Genomic DNA, 15,062 nt, shown 5'->3' with positions numbered 1-15,062 from the left:
TCACATTCAAGGTCGCTTTCTATCGGATGTGTGAGTGTGAGTCAGGCCACCTTCCCAAACACGGCAGGCCAAAGAAGACACACATGAAATGTGCTCTTATGTCCCGTGGTTTTTTCAAGGGTCCGAGTGTGATTTCAGAAGAAAGAAAATTGAGCGAAGAGGCAAGGCTCAGAATTGTTTTTCTCCTTTATTTCAGGCTAGACTTCGACTCCCTAAGGAGCAACTAGAACTTTTAAAGTGAGTGGGGCTTTGTACGGGCCAGTCTCTGCTGTGACTCCAAACACTGGAACACTGGGGTTTGTTTTTAGAAATGTATAGAACTGAAATAACTTTCCTGTATTAGACTTTATACGTCGTGCCAGTCAAGGGCACTTTTCCTGGCCATTGTTCTTTACTCACCACAAAAAGCCAAACTTGTCTAAAATACTATTTTCAGCCGAGCCTAGCCTGATCTTATAAGTCCAGTACTCAGAAGGCTAAAGCAGCAAGATCCTGATTTTGAAGCCACAGCTGGCAAGGCTGTCTCAAATAAAAGTGAATCAATGAATGGGGAAATGAATATAAATAGTAGACATTGTGTGATCTCCAGGCTATGGCTTCAAAACCACTTCTATCTACTGCACACGGAGTGCAGGGCATCCCAACTTGACAGGGCTGACATCGGGGTTTAGCACTCACGTCTACGAAGTTACTTGTCTGAGGACAAGGGGGGTTGCTTGCCTCCTGTCTGTTCAGTGTAGAAAAGGCCACGCAAGGATGCCCTCTGACTCTGGTCTTCTGAGTTTCCACCGTGCTTTTCATACACACTGAAATGTCCTGAGCAGACAGAGGCACATCCCAGCCTTCCCCTCCTTGCAGAATCCTTCTTCCTCCCCTTACTTTGACTCCTTTGCCCATTGTTGGCCCTGAAGCTGTTGGCGGGAGCTTCACTGTTTTCCTCTTTCACCTTGTGGTTCTTCTGCATCCAGGAAGGAAAGTCAGACTTTGGAGAAAAATTTTCGTGAAATCCTGCTTTTAACTGAACAAATAGATGTTCTGAAGGCATTACTTAGAGACATGAAGGACGGCATACACGATCACAGCTGGCCTGCCAACCAAGAGGCTGTGCAGAACCAGGGCACCACTGAGGTTCTCGATGATGTAAGGCGGTCTGGGGCATGGATGCGGGGTGGGGGTGTGAGACATTTAGCCCCAGGGTGCTCATGCCACTTCCTCTACCAACTGGGTATCAACCGCCATTAGCTATGTCCTCTGGGATCCCCTGATTGGCTTCATTTCACTAGTGATGTCCCTGGGACTCTACTTCCCCACCAATGCTGTGTTACAGAGGGGACATTGCATTGTGATACCGCTTACCCCTCACAAAATAACCACCCAGTGGTTCAGAAATGGCAGTCTGTGAATGTCAGCAGCAAATACTTGTCAGCAAGACGTTTCCATTCTGTCCTGAGAACTATGCCTCTGGGAAGCTCTACACTTAGGCCAGAAGCATCTCTGCATTTTGCTCTCGCACTGCCTGGACTGCTACCAATTTCACCTCTCCACGTCTAGGTTTGAAATGTGTAGAAATCTAACCCTGGCTTTCCATGGCTCCAGACTCTAGCTTGTCCTTATAATTGTGGCGCAGTGTTCGAGTTAGTCAATGATAAATCCAACTGTTGTACCCGCCCTGGGTACTTGTTTATTTTTGAACAAGAGAAGCCTTTAGAGTCTAACACTGATTCAAGTGGGTGAAGAATTGCTGTTAAAAGCAACCATCTGGCCTGTTGATTCTCAGATAGCTATGGGATATTCCAGTTTTTATTGCTAAGTATAGGGCATTAGTAAAGGTCCCAGCAAGCAATGTACCTGACCACAGCTCTGTCTCATCCCATGGAAAGATACCATGGTGCAGCAGGGAGGGCTTAACAGGGAGCCCCAGGGACACCTTTCTGTGGGACCAGGCTTCCCAGCATACTTTAGCTTTAGTTCTTTGAGTTGTCTGAGAAGGGTCACTCCCACAGGGCTGTGAACGAGACATCTGAAGGCACCGGTGCCTATCTCTGAGAGTAGCTGGGAACTCTTAGGACTCTTCAGATGAAGGAGTTTGGGTCCAAGCTCATGAAACAAAGGGTAACTATGCAAGCAGTTGGTAGAGAATAATAACGGAAAACTGCTTCTTCAATCTTCACAGGAAGTGTCATACTTGGTACATTATGTGCTTAAAAAGTTCAGAGGGGACCAAATACAGATGGCTGATTATGCCCTGAAGTCAGCTGGTGAGTACAGGGGGAATAATAAAAGATGAATTTTTTTAAAAAAAGGAATGCTTTAAGACCATTTAAAACTCTTTATTAGAAAATGACACATATCCCTATGACTATGAAAAGGGGTGAAATTAACAATTTAGATGCTAAGGAAAATATTAGAAATGGTTGCCTTTGATTGTTTCCGGGATTCCATCAGCATGTATCTAGAAGGACCCCAGAGAAAATGGAGATGCCACAAGGAAGTCAAGCAGGAAAGGGAATACTTAAACAGATGGGTAACACTGTGTATTATATGAACCAAAATGAGATGCCTTACAGGGATGCTAGATGCCGTATTGCAGACTAAAGGCCGCTGTTTAAAGATGGCTTACTAAGTAAGGTGCTCAACATCTTCCCAATGAAATTAACTCTAAAAGATTACTTAGACTGTGAATTGTAATCTCCGCAGTCTATGAACAGTGCAGAGGGGAGGAGGGAAGGGCAGGGTGTGAACTGTAATCTCTGCAGTCTGGGCAGTGCAGAGGGGAGGAGGGAAGGGCAGGGTATGAACTGTAATCTCTGCAGTCTATGGGCAGTGCAGAGGGGAGGAGGGAAGGGCAGGGTGTGAACTGTAATCTCTGCAGTCTGTGAGCAGTGCAGAGGGGAGGAGGGAAGGGCAGGGTGTGAACTGTAATCTCTCCAGTCTATGGGCAGTGCAGAGGGGAGGAGGGAAGGGCAGGGTGTGAACTGTAATCTCTGCAGTCTATGGGCAGTGCAGAGGGGAGGAGGGAAGGGCAGGGTGTGAACTGTAATCTCTGCAGTCTGTGGGCAGTGCAGAGGGGAGGAGGGAAGGGTAGGGTGTGAACTGTAATCTCTGCAGTCTATGGGCAGTGCAGAGGGGAGGAGGGAAGGGCAGTGTGAGGGACAATGCTGATGAGTGAACTCATCTCTTCTAAGGTGCAGACCATCAAAAGTCACTAATGAGAAGTGGATAATGATGTGTTGAGTAGAGACACCACATACTTAAAACCCTCCTGAAAAACTATGTCTAGGGCTACAGCTCAGCCATGCAGTACTTGCCTGGTGGACACTAGGCCCCTGAGCACTGTGATAATTCTACTATGAATTCATAAGCAAACACAGAAAACTGTAAGCTCAAACGATCCACTTGCCCTATTTATCATTTCATAGTATTTGTTTGTTTGAGTTTTTTGTTTGTTTGTTTTTTGGTGTTTTTTTGAGACATTTCTCACTATGTTGCTCTGTCCTGAAACTCACTATGCCTGCAGACCAGGCTGGTCTTGAACTCAGGGAAATCATCCTGCCTCTACCTCCCAAAGTGCTGGGGTCATAGGTCTGCACCACCATGCCCCAGCTTCATTTTGTAACATCTTACAACAAACTGAATCCAGGGATACACAAGAATGATAATAAATTTGTGTGAATAAGTACCACCTCTTCTGAGACTAAAAGCCTTATCCCTTGAAATTATATCTGCACCACTTGCTACCTCAATAGATTTAACAATCTGGTCATTGTGGTGTTTAGGTAAATTAAAATCATTTAATGACATTCAAATCACTCATGATGAAAAATTCTGAACAAATCAGAGAGATTTTCTTCAACCTGACAAAGAATGTCTTCATAATTCCTATTTCAACACAGTGATTTATGGGAGACTGGATGGTTTCTCCTAAGGCCAGAAACGATGGCCTAAGGAGAAACCATGGTAATGATGGCCATCTACTCTTACCATTCTTGGTTACCAGTGCCACAGAAGTTCTAACCCATGCTCCAAGACAAGAAATGGAAGAGAGAGAGAGAGAGAGAGAGAGAGAGAGAGAGAGAGAGAGAGAGAGAGAGAGAGAGAACACAAAGTAGGCAAATTAGAAAAGAACTAACATATGTCAACTTATAGACAACATGATTGCTAACACAGAAAAAACAGGGCAACATATCTACTAGAAAAACTGATGTTTGTTTTGGTGTGTGTGTGTGTAGGTGGGTGTAGCTGGAACATTTGGTAGCTGGTTTTCAGGATTATCATAAAGGCCTGGAAATCAAAAGATGGCATAGAACACAGGTCAGTCCACATGAATATGGTGAACTGGGTTTTGGCAAAATGGAAAAGTCAAGCCAGTGGTTCTGGAACAAAGGGCATTCATTGCAGACTAAACCTTAGCTGTAATTTACCAGATATGAACCTAAAGTCAGAGTTTTTAGGCATGAAGTTATCCAATTTCTAGAACAAAAAGTAAAAGAAAGAGGAGTAGTTTTTTTTTTCATTATTTTCTTGCACTAGAGACTGAATTCATGGTCTCTTGTTTGTATGATAAACACCCTTCCACTGAGCTATATTTAGACCTTTTCTAAATTTTTATTTTGAAGCAGGGTCTTGATAAGTTCTCCAGCTGATCTGGAACTCACATCATAGCCCAGGTTGGCCTTGAACTTCCAATTGTCCTTCACCAGCCTAGGAAAGGTTATCATAAAGAAAACACTGAAATGTGACCAAAGGAAAAGAATGGAGAGTTTGGACCCCATTAGTATTAATTTCTCTTCTGAAAAGGAGAATTGAGAGAATGAAAATTCACAGGCTGGAGAGAGAATATTTATTTACACATAAATTTAGCAAAGCTCTTGGATCTAAAATTTATGAAAGCTTTCAAACTTCAATAATTATAAAACAGAAAATCCAATTTCAAAACTGGGCAAAAGATCAGAAAACACTTTATTAAAGAAATTCAAATATGAAAGGAACATGAAAAAAATACTGGGCATTATTATTCATTAGTGAAATGGGACTCCAGAGCACAATGACGAGTCAGGACACATCGATCAGAGTGACAGGCAGCGAGCCTGCCAAGTGCTGCAGACACCGGAAAGCCCCGGGCTTCCATCCACGGTCTGTGGATGTGTCGATACTGAGTGGTACATTTGGAAGGCGACCTGACAGCTGCCTCTCAAGTTAAATATAGCCCTAGTGACCCTGTTGCGCCACCTCTAGGCATTCACCTAAGAATTAAATATCACACTTACAGCAAAGCATGCATGCCAAAGCTGGGGGTGCAGCTCGGTGCCAAGAGTGCCTGCTTAGGGACCCCTAAGGGCTTGGGTTTGAGCCTTGGTTCTGTAAAACCCAACAAAACCCATGTGAGAATGCCTGCGGTGGCTAGATTGGCAATGACCACAATGAGAAATATCCACTAAAGAGATGAATAAAGCACATAAAGGATGGCTCTGTGGTACTCGCCACTGCACACAGGGATCGCAAATGCTTTATGCTAAGCCTGAGCTGCCATATGCAACGAGCTGCAGAATGCAATGCACCGCAAAGAGACAGTAAAAGGAATGGCTGGGATAAGTGGGTGTGTGAGGGAGGACGGATCAGACACTGCTCCGCCTGGGGCTGGAGGCTGAAGAAAATGGGGAGGACTGCTACTGGCTGTGCTCTTTTATTTCATTTTATTTTTTTATTTTTGAGCTTACGCATCCTAAATTTGCCACATGATGGCTGGCATAATTCTAAATATGCTAAAACGAGTAATACTGAACTGTAAATGGGTGAATTACTGGGTGTGTGAATTATTTTTCAAGAATGCTAATTAGAACTAAAGTCTAAGCCAGTGGTAGTAGCACATGCATTTAATCCCAGCACTCAGGAGGCAGAGGCTGGCAGAAACCATCTTGAAAACCCAACTTACCAAACAAACAAACAAGCAAACAATGCAAAAACAAAATAACAAAACAGAACAAAAACCTAAAAATAATTAATTAATTAATTAAAATAATGAATAAGCATGAGTTTCTTCAAAACCCACAGATAAGTGTTTTTGGATCCCGGGAAGTGAGTTTCTCCACCAATACAATAAGCCAACTAAAAGTTTGAGATAAAGCCGGGTGGTGGTGGCCCACGCCTTTTAATCCTAGCACTCTGGAGGCAGAGGCAGGCGGACTTCTGTGAGTTCGAGGCCAGCCTGATCTACAGACTTTTGGTGGTCTTTCTAAGGAAGCAGGGTTTGGAGCCCGAGGAGTGTAACTGAGGTGGAGTCTCGAGGCAAAGTTTACAGTCAAACACCCACAATTTTTTCTCATGTGATGATTCTAAGGGGGAATCAGATTTATATTAGCTTAGCATGCAAAAGGGATTTTCCTGTCCAGCAGGTCATAGAAGTAAGGATATTAATTGTTAGATAAAAGATGCCTGCTTCAGTTTCAGTTTGGGAGAATGGAAAGCAACTGCAGGATAAGCAAGCCCCAAGAATTGTATAACGTAAGACTGTTACTCAAAACTTAAGACACAGTTGTAATCGTGTGTGTGTGTGTGTGTACGCATATGGTGTTCATGGATGCCAAAGGTCCCTGGTGTCCCTCAAGCTGTTGTCAAAGGTGGCTGTGAACCACCTGATGTAATCCTAGGAATTAAAAGCAGGTCCTCTGGAAAAACAGAAGACTCTTAACCGCTGAGCCATCTTCCTATTATTCAGTATTTAAATTTCAAGTTTAAATTGGAGATTTGTAGTTCTTCTTGTTATGTGTGACAACCATGGGCCCATATTTAATAGTTCAAACTGTGCTCTCCCAGACAAAGTTCAGAGCATAGATGCCTGGTCAAGAACATGCAAGCTCATGGACTTCAGGGTTATACTGCGCTACTCAAGGGAAATTTAAAGAAATGGTTTGCATTTTAAAATTTCTCATGTCTCAAGTATGTTTCCCTCCTAATTGAAACAGCGTGAAGGGATAATGTTTGCTAAATCCCTTTATGCTTTTATTACAATTAAACCTCCTACAAAAAATTAAAGTCTGATGAATTTGCATAATTATTGTTACAAAGATAACATGAAGAGCACACACGTGGTGTGGCTTTGCTGCTTTTTATTGAGTGAAGGAGGCTGACAGAAAACCGAATTTTCTGGATGCTGATAAATATAGTATTTGTATTAGTTTTAGTTTTGATTCATTTGTTCCAGTAATTGTGAATTTTTTTATCATAAGTTTCAGAAATTTTTTGAAACTAGAAAAATGAAACATGACTTTCTGTCTGGATATGGTGCCACATACCTATACTCCGAGCACTTAAGAAGCTGAGGCAAGTGGATTGCTCCAAGTTCAAAGTCAGTCTTCAATACTTAGTGAGTCCCGTTTTCAAAACCAAGAAACAGACGAGCAAACACATTTCCAGAAATGACAGGATGTCAGTAGTTTATACAGGCCTGACTGAGCCCTGAGTGTTAATCTGACTTTGTGACTTTGCCAGTAGTAGCTTTCCAGGGAGATCACTGAAATCCAGATGGCGTATATTAGGTTTTATGCATTAAGTTTAAAATATTTTGCAATTTTAGGAGCCTCTGTCATTGAAGCTGGGACCTCAGAAAGTTACAAAAACAATAAAGCAAAACTGTACTGGCATGGGATAGGGTTCCTCAATTATGAGACGCCCCCAGATATGATTCTTCAGGTAAGTGCTAAACAGGACGATGTTACGCCTACCTTACAGTTTTGTTATTAAGGACCATGATTGTGTTGATGTCTAAACCAAAGGCAAGAACAACCACACTGCCTATAGAGACAGGATACTTCTTACATCTCTATACCATCCCACTGTGCACATTAATAATTAATAATAGTTTATTAATTATTGCATTTTTAAGATCAGAAAACTAGAGTTTGTCAAAACCCAGAATTCCATACCTTTCATTTCTACTGCTTCTGTGACCTCCCCTTTTCCACTGAAAATGTCAGTCATTCAACAGACATTTGCTAAGAGAGGCTGTCCTCCCAATGCCAGGCAGGCATTAGGTGCTATGCCAATCACAAGTTCTCACAGGGTTGACTGTAACAAATTTTCACTTAGCCTTTTGTTCACTTGGAAAGCTCATGACTGTCAGAACACTGTGAGCCATGTATCAGAGGCTGCTTGCAAACAGAAAAGTGTATTCAGAGACAAACCTGCGTTCTCTTCTTGCCAGGTTACAACTTCACATCTAGTAAAAGAAATGTTTCATTTTTCTTCTTTACCACCAGGACCTCCATCGCTGTTATTATCCACCATTGGCATTTCCCCATCAACCATCACTAAGGTCACCTTCACTTCCACTACCATAAGCACTGTCAGGTCTGCCACCACCATCACTTCCACCATAAACACCATTGTCTCCTTAGTCATCACCACCATCACCCCAGCACCATCAGCACCACCATCACCCCAGCACCATCAGCACCACCATCACCATCTCAATCAGCACCATCAGCACCACCATCACCCCAGCACCATCAGCACCACCATCACCCCAGCACCATCAGCACCACCATCACCCCAGCACCATCAGCACCACCATCACAATCAGCACCATCAGCACCACCATCACCATCTCAATCAGCACCATCAGCACCACCATCACCCCAGCACCATCAGCACCACCATCACCCCAGCACCATCAGCACCACCATCATCCCAGTACCATCTGCACCACCATCACCCCAGCACCATCAGCACCACCATCACCCCAGCACCATCAGCACCACCATCACCCCAGCACCATCTGCACCACCATCATCCCAGTACCATCTGCACCACCATCACCCCAGCACCATCAGCACCACCATCACCCCAGCACCATCAGCACCACCATCACCCCAGCACCATCAGCACCACCATCATCCCAGCACCATCAGCACCACCATCACCCCAGCACCATCAGCACCACCATCATCCCAGCACCATCAGCACCACCATCACCATCTCAATCAGCACCATCAGCACCACCATCACCCCAGCACCATCAGCACCACCATCACCCCAGCACCACCAGCACCACCATCACCCCAGCACCATCAGCACCACCATCACCCCAGCACCACCAGCACCACCATCACCCCAGCACCATCAGCACCACCATCACAATCAGCACCATCAGCACCACCATCACCCCAGCACCATCAGCACCACCATCACCCCAGCACCATCAGCACCACCATCACCCCAGCACCACCAGCACCACCATCACCCCAGCACCATCAGCACCACCATCACAATCAGCACCATCAGCACCACCATCACCCCAGCACCATCTGCACCACCATCATCCCAGCACCATCAGCACCACCATCATCCCAGTACCATCTGCACCACCATCACCCCAGCACCATCAGCACCACCATCACCCCAGCACCATCAGCACCACCATCATCCCAGTACCATCTGCACCACCATCACCCCAGCACCATCAGCACCACCATCACCCCAGCACCATCAGCACCACCATCACCCCAGCACCATCTGCACCACCATCATCCCAGTACCATCTGCACCACCATCACCCCAGCACCATCAGCACCACCATCACCCCAGCACCATCAGCACCACCATCACCCCAGCACCATCAGCACCACCATCATCCCAGCACCATCAGCACCACCATCACCCCAGCACCATCAGCACCACCATCATCCCAGCACCATCAGCACCACCATCACCATCTCAATCAGCACCATCAGCACCACCATCACCCCAGCACCATCAGCACCACCATCACCCCAGCACCATCAGCACCACCATCATCCCAGCACCATCAGCACCACCATCACCCCAGCACCATCAGCACCACCATCATCCCAGCACCATCAGCACCACCATCACCATCTCAATCAGCACCATCAGCACCACCATCACCCCAGCACCATCAGCACCACCATCACCCCAGCACCATCAGCACCACCATCACCCCAGCACCATCAGCACCACCATCACCCCAGCACCATCAGCACCACCATCACCCCAGCACCATCAGCACCACCATCACCCCAGCACCATCAGCACCACCATCATCCCAGTACCATCAGCACCACCATCACCCCAGCACCATCAGCACCACCATCACCCCAGCACCATCAGCACCACCATCATCCCAGTACCATCTGCACTTCCAGCTGTAGTTGCCCTTCCAGCAGTCTAGTTGCAGCAGTGAAAACAACGCCCTGCTGTGGTAGAGGCTCTGAGGGACAGAAGCACAAGTGTTCTGGATGAACAACCAGACCCAGGGGGTTTGGGAAGGTCTCCTGTTTGCTGGGTGTCCGAAGGATCTTACAGTTGCTAGCGATGAGGTGCTCGGTACTGAAAGATTAGATTTATGCACCCAGAAATGAGATTCATTTCATGTTTTCTCTCCAGCCAGATGTCCACCCTGGAAAGTGCTGGGCCTTTCCAGGTTCCCAGGGTCATATCCTGATCAAACTGGCCAGGAAGATCATCCCGACAGCAGTCACCATGGAGCACATCTCAGAGAAGGTGTCCCCCTCGGGAAACACCTCGAGTGCACCCAAGGAGTTCTCTGTCTATGTGAGAAGCGGTCTAAAAGCTGACATTCAGAGTGGGTGGACATAGAGGGTGTTAGACTGGGAAGGACGAGCTACCCTCATGTCTTTGGGGGTTGAACCTAGTGTCTCTTGGAGGCTAAACCAGAAATCTACCACTGAGCTATCTCCGCCCTGGACTCTCCATTGAACTGTACACTAGCTTCTTGTGTATCTTATGTCTAGGGTGTTTTCCTTGTTAGGTACAGACTGGGAGGACTGGACCTATGATTTCTGTGTTTGATTTTATATTTTTTCTTTACAACTAAAAAGTTACACACATACACCTGAAATGCGGGCTATTTACGTAAACTTGATAATGCACCTTCCTGCTTCTCCCTGTTCCCAATTCTTTTTTTTTCATCTCAAAGCCCCCACCAGCAGCAGTCTTACCTGCTACTGGGGAGCCTGCTTCCATGTTTTCCTCTATCATTATTTCTTAATTTTTCAGTGTTAGATATTACTTGATGGCTTCCTCCAATAGAAGATGAAAATCACATCTTTTCTGTGGCTCTGCCCATTTGATAGTTTTGTCTTAAAAAAAAACCATTTGAAGTACACACTTCAGTGGTTCTGGCATTCACACTTCTGAATCCACCATCACAATTTTAGAACATTTTTGTCGCCTTCCAAAGGAACCCCATACCGCTTAATTTTCACCTTCATCCCGCATCACATCCCTAGCCCTTGGTGACCAGGAATGGACTTTGACTCATAAATTTACCTGTGCCAGACATTACCTTCATTACACTCTGCACTCTCCAGTGAGGGATTAACACAGGTTTAGCTATGATGTAGCTCTTGTCAATATTTAACTGCTTTGTGGAAGCCAAGAATAAATATTTGATTGTTTGTGTTTTACTGATCTATTAGTTGGTAGACATCTAAGAGTTATTTGCAGAGCTTTTATAAATAATGAGACCGTGAATATTTATGAATATGGTAGACTGTGCAAGAGTCTACCACAAATGTTGGACTTTGTTTCTACAGAAATACATACTGGATCGGAACTCCTAAATCTGTGTTTCATGTTTGAGGCTCTTGGTGGGGCAGGAGGGGGATTCGTGTCTTTTTTCTTTGTCTCAATCAGGGGTCAACAACGTTTTTCTGATGAGTACTGGGCACTGCTCCCTGCTGGCCAGACAGCACTTGAAAGTTACTTTCTTTACTGAACACGTTTTAAACATTTCCAAAGGTATTTGCCGCCTGTTTGTCTAATCTGCTCACTTTGGTGCGTGTCTGTCTCTAATACATTGCCAAGCTTTCCATGAGAGGCACATCTCCTCCCATTGTTAATTCAAGTTGGATAAACTGCTTCCCTTGCCCTCCCCCTTCCTCCTAGCCATCCCATCAGAGCTCTTCTACCCTCTGGCTCCAATCAGATGATTACTAGATGAGCCTGGCGCATGACTGATACCGTGGGATCTCATTCCTGCATCCCCAAGTCTGTTTCTCAGCTTCCTTTTCTGATTCATGTTCCGTCTCTGAAAGACTGCACCTATTTTATTCTAACGCCTGTGCAAGACTTTTCATTTCTTCCACCAAAACTCCACTCTCTAAGACTTCTGTTTCTACAAATATTGCTTGTTTAGAGTCTTTGGTGCTTGCAGCTTCGCCGTCTTTGCACCCGAAGATACCAGAGGATAGCAGAGTTTTGTTTCATCTTCTGCTTGTTTCCAGGGTCTCTGTTGGTCTTATAAGCAGCTTTTCTTGAGTATCTAGATGCTCCGTGGAAGCCCAGCAGCACAGTCAATGCAGTTGACTCTGGAAGGATTCCTGCATGTGACAAGTATCAGCCTAGCCGCTCTGCTGGGACCTGCAGAAGAGGAAGAGAACAAGAGGGGCCTCAGCTGTACAACCAGCTGGCTCAGGAGGACAGCTCTGGCAGGGGCTGGTGGGCAGGGACTGCCATGGACTGAGGGCTCTCAGGAATTGTTGAAATGACAGTCAGCCAAGTCTCAGATCCGAGTCCCTCCCCGCCTAGTCCTCTAGCATACCATGGCCCAGATCCCGAGCCTTTCTGGGCTTGCAGCCTAGGTCCCTGTGGTGCTAGTTTCACCCCGAGCCACAGGAGTCTGTGTTTCCATCTGCTGCTGTTTGACCTTCCCCAGGGCTTCTGTCTGACTGCCTACTCCTAATTTTTCCTCGAAGGCTTAGCTAGGCCTGACCTTTATCATTTGATATTACTGGCTGGAGGAAACGTAGCCTACTTCCTGGACCCACCAGTGCTTCTAATCCCATGCTGCTGAGGCTTCCTGATTCCAGCCTCTGATGCTCACAAACATTGCAGTGTGAAGGATGAGTTTCGGCATTCCCTGTCTGACTGTGTTTACTCCGGGCTGTCCCTTACTTGTAGGCATTCTGGCTGATTCCTCCAGGCAGGAATCACTGAGCAAGAACAAGGGCTTCCCATTTTCCTTCTGTATTACAGAATAGATGAACCAAATGCTCCCCCAATCGCTCTTGGCCCTAGTACTCTGAAACAGAGTCTTTCACTGAACTGAAAACTTACCTTCTTGGCAAGGCTTGCTGGCCAGGGGGTTCTATCTGTCTCTGACCCCCAATGTTGGGGTTACAGGCACAGGCAGCCTTGTCCACATTTTTAAACGGAAGCTGGGAACTTGAACGCACGTCTTCAGGCTTGCCCAACAAGCAATCTTATCCACTGAGCCATCTCCCCAGCTCCAGCACAGGCAACTTCAGGTGGACTGTTGCAACTTGAAGGCCTGCGCCCATTGCTTTCATCGAGCACCCACCCACTTGTTACAGCCTCCATCCCTGTTGCTTTCCCTGCAGGGCATGATGAAAAGATGTGAAGGAGAAGAAATGTTCCTAGGTCAGTTTATGTATAACAAAGCGGAAACAACCGTTCAAACATTCAAGCTCCAGGTAATAACCCACCGGGAAAGGCTAAGTTATGTTTGACCTCATCACTAAGAGGGATTTGCTGGAACTGCTGCCCGGAAATAAGTATGACTAAAGCAAGGGCTAAGAAAGGCCGTCATAGCTCCACTCTGCTTCTTACATGTATTTTAGTGCACACCCTTTAACTGTATGGCATTGGTGCAAAATTAGTGATAAGAGGCAGACACTTGCAAAAGCAGTTTCTAGCCCGCTCTCACTTGCTACTAGTCCCCAATGTGTTGAGCTTCTCAATCTGTTCTTTTTAATAGTGCACCCAGCACATGGACAGGAAACAATCTCCCACATGAGCAGTTCAGTTCGATAGTGACTGTCTCATCTGCCTTGAGGAAATGGGCTAGCTTTGAAGATAAGACATGAGGTGGAGAGAGGGGAAAAGGAAGGCAGACAATATTTAATGCCAGACAATGCCGGTAGACCGTTTCTTCCGAAGCCAAGGAGGGGAAACACCCACTGTTAACTGATAAACTTCCCAAAGTGCACTAAAGTGTGTAAAATACCTCTTCATTATCTATAGTCAGTCCCTAAAATTGGCCTAGCTGAAGATATGTGTAGAAAGCATCTCTTGCTATGTAAGGATAAGTGTTTATGATACTTTTTGGTCAACAATGAAATTGATCCAAGTCTCCCCCGTCCTACCACCAAGTGCCCAAACAGCTCTGGACATACAATGATCTCACACACAGAATCACACCACAGATGGAAACGCCTTTGGGACTGCACTAAGCAAGTAAAGATTTTCCTTGTAATGTGTATTTTAGACACTACAACATAGCAAAGGTTAACGTAGCATTTGCCCTGGGTTCAAGATGTCTTGAGATGGTCTTAACCACATGGAAAGCTAACCCTGACTTCTATGCAAATACTATACCATTTTATATAGGAGACTTGGGAACCCATGGATCTAGGATCAAGAGGAGGTCCTGGAAGCCATCCTCCCAGATCCCAAGGGATGGCTAACTGTTTTAAATGGACATATCTATAGAGTTCTATGTCTGACTTGCATATTCATTTGGGTTTGGATTCATATTAGCTTTGAGTTTGGTTGATCTTTTGTTTGTTTTTAACAAAACAGGGTCTTGCTTATGGTAGCTCAGGCTAGCCTCAGCTCATGCGTCTTCTGCTTCAGCCTTCACAGTCAGTTTTCTGGGTCTTGTTTTCATACAACTCTCCTTTTATTGGCACAGAGAGAGAGTGAGGGGAGTCAACATAGTGTGAGCCCCTGCTGAGACCTCCTGAGGTCTTCATGCTCCCATGTTTATGTGTTCATGGGATCCTCCTTGCCAGCTGCTCATCTTCCTATCCACTAGTGCACTATCTAAATGCCCTTGTGCTAGGAAAGGAAAGAAGTGTTCCCACATTCCCCACTATGTCACTGTGCATTGGGATTCTTCCAGAGAAACCTTTATAAGTCATTCATGTTCTCTTTGTTTCCAGAATGAAGCACCTGAATCTTTGTTATGTGTGAAACTTCAAATCCTTAGCAACTGGGGACATCCAAAGTATACTTGTTTGTACAGATTCCGAGTCCACGGCATCCCCAGTGATCACACTTAG

The 15,062-nt window shown here is 45.6% G+C and overlaps 1 protein-coding gene across 1 annotated transcript in view; it reads left to right on the top strand.

Annotated features, from left to right (window-relative positions):
• The window catches only part of Sun3 (Sad1 and UNC84 domain containing 3), a 30,981-nt gene extending 15,919 nt beyond the window's left edge, over positions 1 to 15,062 (top strand). Inside the window, exons 5-11 of the mRNA XM_075942811.1 lie at positions 197 to 237; positions 969 to 1,140; positions 2,174 to 2,258; positions 7,574 to 7,689; positions 10,402 to 10,569; positions 13,380 to 13,472; positions 14,943 to 15,062. Coding sequence (XP_075798926.1) covers positions 197 to 237; positions 969 to 1,140; positions 2,174 to 2,258; positions 7,574 to 7,689; positions 10,402 to 10,569; positions 13,380 to 13,472; positions 14,943 to 15,062 — 795 coding nt within the window. The remainder of the gene's footprint in view (positions 1 to 196; positions 238 to 968; positions 1,141 to 2,173; positions 2,259 to 7,573; positions 7,690 to 10,401; positions 10,570 to 13,379; positions 13,473 to 14,942) is intronic.

This window comes from Microtus pennsylvanicus, chromosome 12 (genome assembly GCF_037038515.1).
Source record: "Microtus pennsylvanicus isolate mMicPen1 chromosome 12, mMicPen1.hap1, whole genome shotgun sequence".
NCBI lineage: Eukaryota > Metazoa > Chordata > Mammalia > Rodentia > Cricetidae > Microtus > Microtus pennsylvanicus.
This window is presented reverse-complemented; position numbering and strand designations above follow the sequence as displayed.